This window comes from Elaeis guineensis, chromosome 11 (assembly GCF_000442705.2).
Source record: "Elaeis guineensis isolate ETL-2024a chromosome 11, EG11, whole genome shotgun sequence".
NCBI classification, from domain to species: domain Eukaryota; kingdom Viridiplantae; phylum Streptophyta; class Magnoliopsida; order Arecales; family Arecaceae; genus Elaeis; species Elaeis guineensis.
The window spans coordinates 119,968,126-119,975,887 of record NC_026003.2 but is presented as its reverse complement, the minus strand read 5'-3'; the positions used below and the strand labels follow the sequence as shown (position 1 = coordinate 119,975,887).

Below are 7,762 nucleotides of genomic sequence, written 5' to 3'. Positions count from 1 at the left end.
TATTAGTTAAAATAAAATAAAGGTATTATAAAAACAAGCAGTAGATTTACATATAAGTTTATTGTTTCAAAGTTTTAGATATATACTGAGCTGTATTTGAGTTGATCCCGGGACAATCTAGTCGGCTGAAAAAAAATGCAAATCTACCTAGTTGGATGCGACCGTAATACCTACGCTGTCCGTAAGCTAAGGGATTCCTTGCCTATAATTTGATTAAGAGTCAAAATCATTCAAAGCATGGAATTTAGATCCGCATGTGCTCAAAACGCTTAAACAAAATCAATGGTTAGGATTCTCTGATTGAAGAAACTAGCTTCATTTCTACCGTTCATTCTGGGATGATTGGATCAATCTTCAAAAATATACAAATTTTTTATTTATAGGTGGTTTATATGTTGGAAAATGCTTTGTTGCATCTATAAAAGTTTACCAGCTCCCATTCCACAACTATTGATTTGGCAACTTCATGCCTATTTGGTTTCGAATTTAGCAAGTTGCACCAAACCTCTCTTGTCCCATGGGAAAAGAATTGTTTGTGCACAAAACGGGAGTTCTGTAGCATTACTCTTAGATGTTATATATCATATCGAATTGTTTAGATTTTTATTGGCGATGCCATTTTTTTTGAAGTTCACCTAAATGTAACCAAATCTCTCTCTCTCTCTCTCTCTCTCACACACACACACACACACTCATGCGCGTACGTCAAGTGGGCATTTTATGACTAATTTACACCCTCATGATTTTAATTTATTTCCTCTCATGAGAACGTTTTATAAGTGTACCTGAATAAAGCTTGAAGCTGATTGCACCAAGAAATGGATGTAGGATGGAAGATCAAAATCTGCTTTGCGAAATGGAGTAATAAAATATGTGGTGGCTGTGTCATTGGTGCCCGTCGCTACGGCATATAGACTGTCAGCTATGATTTTAGCTGCTCTCTCCTCTCCTGCAACTCCCTTCAACTTATTCGTGTAATCTTTGAATAAGTTCATCTGGTCGCTCAATGATAGAGCTGCCTGGAATAGTAAATTACAAGCTCAGACAAAATCTAACCACTTGAAGTCTAACAAAAAGTGTAAGTAACAAAGATAATTAAGATAAATACCACTAATCGGGCTGTAAGAGGATCATATCCGCAGCCACCTGAGGCAAAGCATACACCAGTTAGGAGGTCTTGGGCATCAAGTCTGGTTCCAAGATAGGCCGGTACATATATACTCCTTCACCCCCAATTCAGAGGCTGGCGCCACATTGTTTTGTACATCTTAAGAAATTTGGAGCAAGTGCAAAATAAATTCAAGTATAGGGATATAACAATATATCCAGAATCTTATTCAAAAAAGATGGCGGCAAAGTATTATTTAGATTTCTTGCTTTTGTATAAGTATTGTATATCTAATATGGAACTAAACAGTTGTATGAGCCCTTATTTTATCTCTCCATCAAAGCCCTGACGTCTTTGAAATCCGTTCAAATCCAATCTCAAGTATTCATATGTCCATTTGGCACTACTCTTAAATAAACAACTTAATACATGAGGGGGTAACTTAAGTACCTACAGTTGCTCGAACCATTAAGGTTTGGATTACAGACCAAGTTTTAGAATAGTTATAGACCGAAGCAGGAGTAATTAATCTTGTATAAATTACCTATCAAGTCTGTGGGGATTTTGCCATTGGAAAACCTTCCAGTGGCTTGTTGCCCTAAGAAGTCCTTCCCATAGGGTAGAAAGTTGCACTTTGCGATGGTCAGGAGCTCATTGTTGTTGCCTGGATCCACAGGCGAGTCTCCGAACACTATGACCGCCGGTACCTTTGGAGCTGTCGGGTTGTGATCTAGAGTTTGAGCTTGGAAACTCACAATTAGAAGAACTAAGAGACGGAGGACAGCGAATGGAGCTCCTGGTAGACACTTGTTTCTCATCCTTGCTTCCTTTATTTCCCTCCCCAAAATGATCCGAGACCAGAGAAGGTTGTTTGGCTACTTCCTCATGACAAAGCTTATATGCTGATCCGCTCGGAAAACACCACCCAGTACTGGAACAAGATGAAAGTGTTTTTATGTATTTTTACTGTGCTTGAAAAGATAAGGCCGGTGGAAACTCTCTCTTTAGCCTTCAAGGACTCTAGAAGGTTGAGATCTTCTTCATGCAAGTAACCATCTTTGTGATTAAATGAGAAGAGAAGAAAAATAATGCTTTGTGTACTTTTTTATCTTTAAAAAAGCAAAGTTTTTCTTACCAAAAAAAAAAAAGCTAAGTTTTGAAACAAGGTAGCGCATCGGGCTTGGGCCTAGGGTAGCCCACAAGATTAGGTGTGTGCCATGCTGATGAAAGTTGTTTAACAAACTGCCAAACTCCCTCAATTTAATTATTCATTGTCCGGATTATCACAAGGTGCTGTAATTAATGGAATAACCATTTGGGATTAGCCCAGGCAAATGGTATGCCAATCCAGTTTAAGCAGGTCATTTTTTGTTTTTTTGTTTTTTGTTTTTTTTTTGAAACATTATGTCACTGTTTTTACTTATGTCAAGGTGCAATTGGATTTTCTTGATGATGTAGGTGTGGTATCATCAGAATTTTTGCAACAAAAAACATATATCATATCATACGTGACATAAGGCATATAAGGGTGCTAATAAGGCATTGGTGATGTGGGAGATTTCTTCTGATTTACCATGCCAGTTCTGCTGACTGATGCGAGTGGTTGTGGTTACTCTAGAGTTTTATAAAGCAGCTGAAGATCTTTTTCATAGATGAGCAAATCATTGGTTGAAGGATTGAAGGGGCTGCGTATTATTGGACTACCCATAACATTATAATTATGGTATGTTATGGAATGCAGAATGCTGGAACTCGGTTTGTTGACGGATGTTAAAGTATAAAGTGGCGAACTTCCGCAATGCGACCTAAGATGGCTACAGTTCTTGAGAAGGTGACTAATAATAGTCTTAGCTTTTTCCACCGAGCTCACTGGTTGCGTCCGATGGTTGTGGTGAATAAAAGTCACACCAATATATAAACGGTTCAGTTGAACGCTACACATGCTCATACGCACGTAATTAAAAAAAAAAAAAAATTCTAAAAATATTTAGACAGTTTGTATAATTATATTTTTATTTAAATTATTGACGTGAATCCAAAGATTATTATTATATTTTCTCACTGCTCATATTACGCTGCTCCTCTCATATATATATATATATATATATATATATATATATATATATATATATATATATATATAGGTAAAATGGAAAGTAGGTATATATATTTTGTGAGTAAAAGTGACAGCTCTTCTCTTTGTGATGAGGAACAAGCCTAGGATAAAAAGTTCTAGATTCAAAGGTTTTAAAAAATAAAAAGCTAAAGAGCTGAGTAATTGATCCCCAACCTAACCAAAGGCGTATATAACTGACCTAAACCCAACCCTACACAAGGGTGGATCCAACCTTCTGAATACAAATCGAACTGATTACCAAGCCTTTCATTCCTAGCACACTAAAGAAATGAAGGGTTTGGTTACGTGGGGGGGGGGGGGGGGGGGGGGGGGGGGCGAGTTTAGGCTAGGTTTTATCATAACTAATCCTAATTTCACAGTGTATCTAGAAGTGTAGGACTATGTTTTGGAGCCTACTATTAAATACGAGTTCTATTCATGTAACGTACACTATTAATTAGCATTGTCATATGAGTTTAAGATGAGTTCATATGGAATAAGTAATTTAAATTTTCAGTAGTGGTTTGCTAAATTTTTGAAATCAAGTGGACGTTTTTTCAGTCAAAGCCTGAATCAAGTTAGCCAATGTGATGGCTCAAACTAATCAGAGTTGTGGATCATGATGGGCCATGTTTAGATATTTGCTCAAAAAATAAAAGAGAATTATAGAACAACCATTATCTGATTACTAATACATTAAAACTGTAGTTAATTAATATTTATTGCAGCCAAAAATTTATGGTTTGGTATGTGAGATATTGTCTGCTCTGACTCATGGGCCTCACGGTTTTGTCTTTTAAAAGATGCATCATGTAGAATGGATGGTTATTTTTTATATAAGCTAGAGCCTCTCTTGACTAAGAAGTAATATAGAATTAATGATGTCCTTCCTCTTATATCACAAGTATGTTCAGATGGGAGATGCCCTCAATTTTACCATGGCCCCCAGTAAAGAGAAAGTTTATGTACACATGGGAAGAGCTCCATAGTTGCAAAAATGGCTTCCTATCTAGCACACTATTGTTGCAACTAAGGGTTCAAAGTTTGCATTTGAGGTATTGTTCGCTCTAACTAATGGGACTCGTGGTTTTGCCCTTCAAAAGATATCTCATGTGGGATTGATTGTCTCTTTTTATATAAGTCAGAATCTCCTTTTATTTACACTAAATGTGTAACTAATGATGTCCTCCCTCCTACACCACAACAATATTTACACAAAATTTAATACTAATATATATTTTGGTAATATAAAGTTGGTTGTATAATTTAAAGAAAAAAGATTGGTTGTCGCATGCGAGTTGTCATTAAGCATGATGACTAATTATACAACAGCCAATACTAATTACATGTTCGTTTCTTAAAATTAAAGGTGGATTGATAAAAACATGTTGTATTACTGCTTCAGAGCATATTTCTCAAGTTGAATAAATATGGTTCAGTTTGGCCCGAATGTGGTCTCCTTAGATCAAGTTTGGGTTTCAATTTTGATGTAATCGCTCGATTATGATCCAATCCATTTACCCAATTTGGTAATTAGGTGATAGGTCATGTTCGAGCTTAGGTCTTCCCAAACTAATTGTAACCCTATCGCATCTGTAGTTTGACTTGACCGTTAGATATTATGCGCAAGCGAGAGGGAATGGTACTGACGACTCTAAAGCACCAAACGAGGCTAGAATTCCCCTGCACGAAACCACTGCTCACAAGAAACTCCTTTTTCCGCCATTTCCTGCCCCTCGCCCGAGTGACCAAATGACAATTTTACACTCATGCATCACCGCTCCATTTACGGTCATCTTCCTGGTCCTTTGTAGCAAGCAAGAATTAGTGCAACAAATAGAGGATAACAAAGGATTGGTTGGGATAATTTATTCCTAGAATACCACATCACCATTTGTGGATGCTATATCAGCGGTGGAAAATGAAGCAAAATGTTCAGGATTTCCCACCTAACCTTCTCCTTCGTTCCATGTCATCTCGGGGATCGCCAACCCGGTCGTCCCCTTCAACCCACTGCACCCAACCCCTTCGGCCCATACAAATTTAACTCTACTCCTAAATCCAACTCTAATTCTAATACCAAAAGTATGGATCCTCTATGATGCATAGTTTGCATCATAAAATACTGTACAGTGCTCGATGGCTGTCGTTCCAAAACGGATGGTAAGATGGCTTTATGACCACTCGATGACCGCTATCGAAAGATTGACCTACACCAAGGTGGAGACTGCAACCATCCAACCCATGTGCCTAAATCCGGTAGAATGTGCCAGCATCTTCACACTGGGGTTGGTAGGCGTGGAGGTCACCAGCGTGGGGACTACACGGTTTCCCCTGCAAGTTCGAATGGAAAAAGAGGACTATGTGACAAGTCCTCGGCGGTTTCTTCTTTCTAGGAGGGTTCATGCAAGGAACAAAGTTCCTGCTCCCGTACAAAAAGAAAAAGAAAAAAGAAAAAGGCACTCGGTGCGTCCCCTCTCTCTCTCTCTCTCTCTCGCTCTCTCAAACCTTCCACCGGTTGCCGCTTTGAATCCAACCACCCACACGTGGAGCACCCCAGAACAAACGGCAGCAAATAAAAAACAATATTAAATAAACATTAAAAAAAAGAAACAACAAAAAAAAAAGCCAACGACAGATCGACGGAATTGAATAAGGATTCAGAATTAACATGGAAAGAAACTGAGGTTGATTCACTCGTCTTTCCTTCAATCCTAATTCATGCAAAGAGTGGAGTCCCCCAAAAGGAAGAAACCAGTAACAGAAAGCAAGAAATTAATGTCATCAAAATGGCGTCATCGTTTAATCTAAACTCCTGTCGTTTTCTTCTTCCACCCTGTCTCTCTCTCTCTCTCTCTCTCTATCCTTCTGTTCTTCTCTGTTTCTACGTCTTTCCTCAGTCTAAGAAGACCTCAACGCTGCCTGCCTTTATGGAACCACAGAGGGGGCAGGCATCGAGGAAAGCCTCGCAGCGGTCGCACGCGGAGAGGTGCCTGCAGGGAAGCAGCAGCACGCGCGATTCTCGAGACCCGCAGGCCTTGCACAGCCCCATCCCCATCACCGCCCTCGGTTCCTCCATCGCCAATGGATGGCCAGAGCAAGAGGCGGTGGCGGCCTCCACCTCCGGCGAGGAGCCGCCGGTGGAGGAGAAGCAGGGCTGGCAGACTTGCTCCAGAGCGTGGTTCAGACCCACGGCGATGGCCTCCTTCTCTTTAGCGATCCTCTGCCACGTTTCCCTCTCCTCCTCTGCTCTCTTTAAACATGCTTCTAGTTCCACTGTTCGCTTCCGCGCTCTAGCCAATTCGCTTTCTTTCTGGATTAGAAGGAAGGAGGTCTTTGACTCGAGGCGCCGGAGAAGCGAGGCCGTGTGCTGCTTCCTCTGAAGATGGAGCGCCGCTCTCAGCCGGTTGCTCTGCTTCAGAAACAGTACAAAAACCGAATAAAAATCTCATCTTTCACCAATTTTTCATCCCAGAAGAAGAATAAACAGTAAACGCACCTGGAGGAGAAGGTACTGATCGATCTCGTCCCTCTGTTTCTCCAACAGGTTGGTCAAGGATTCATCCATGGAAAGATGGCGATTGGCAAGGGAATAGGAAGGCAAAGCAACCGTCATCGATGGGGGATGAGAAGGAATCCAACCCATCATCATCTGCTGCTGCTGTTGCTGCTGGTAAGGCTGACAGAACTCAGAAGGCAACAATCCTCCTTCCATCCACTCCACAACCCCGTTGCAAGACAGGGGAAGCGACGCTTCCACAGCCATTAAAAACGAAACCAGAAGAGCAAAAACAAGCAAATAGCCAAGAGCAAGTAGATAGACGAGGAAAAAAATATAGAGAGAGAGAAAGATAGAAGAGGAGAAGGAGGTGGAAACGGAGAGGAGGAGTTGCAGTTGGATCAGACGGGGGGCATGAGTTATAGGTGGAGGATGAGGTGATGGTGTGAAGGAGGTGGTGGAGTTTTTTTTGGGTTATATATATTATTATTATTCGGAATAAGTCTAAATCTGGGAAGAACTAAAAAGGGAAAAGGAAGTCGGTGTAGGGCCGTTATCTCTAAGCACACGCGTCCATTGGGTGCAAAGCATACATGGCAAACCTCTCTGAAACCACGAGATTCGGTTGCCCTTTTTATTCTCCCCCCACTCCTCTCTCCGCCATACCTTACTAAATCTAAAACACAATTAATATTAGATATGTATATCAAAAAAATAAAAAAATCTCACTAATTTATACTATTTTTCCTTTTATTAAAATAACTAATAGAAATCTAAAATAACTCCTTCCCTCTTATTGTGTATTTGTTTCTTTTTTAATAAATCCCATAATTGTTAATAATTACCATACCAGAAGATAAGTGTCATTAGTTATAACGTTAATAATACTGGTAGTAGTATTAGTAGGATATGGTTAACGAGAGATGATGTGCTGAATATATGCTTTATTAATATATTCCATCCATGGGATGGAAGGTTGTCCCTTCTTTTTGTTTTGCTTTTTTTTTTTTTTTACATATACGTGTAGGAAAGATGGGTT

General features: G+C 39.8%; 1 protein-coding gene and 1 pseudogene across 1 annotated transcript; both read right to left on the bottom strand.

Moving 5' to 3' along the window:
• The window catches only part of LOC105054301 (GDSL esterase/lipase At1g59030-like), a 5,917-nt pseudogene extending 3,991 nt beyond the window's left edge, over positions 1-1,926 (bottom strand).
• A 3,921-nt stretch (positions 1,927-5,847) lies between these two features.
• Positions 5,848-7,200, bottom strand: LOC105037881 (E3 ubiquitin-protein ligase BOI). The gene is made up of 2 exons (XM_010913495.4): positions 6,724-7,200; positions 5,848-6,636 (listed from the first exon to the last, which is right to left on the bottom strand). Exons 1-2 carry the CDS (start codon positions 6,988-6,990, stop codon positions 6,121-6,123), a joined length of 783 nt encoding a protein of 260 aa, XP_010911797.1. The 5' UTR covers positions 6,991-7,200; the 3' UTR covers positions 5,848-6,120.
• Between the last annotated feature and the right edge of the window lie 562 nt (positions 7,201-7,762).

Coding starts and splice junctions, on each gene's coding strand:
- LOC105037881 (XM_010913495.4), bottom strand. CDS start 6,990: ATGGCTGTGGAAGCGTCGCTTCCCCTGTCTTGCAACGGGGTTGTGGAG. Junction 6,637..6,723: donor ATCAGTACCTTCTCCTCCAG/GTGCGTTTACTG, acceptor TTTCTGAAGCAG/AGCAACCGGCTGAGAGCGGC.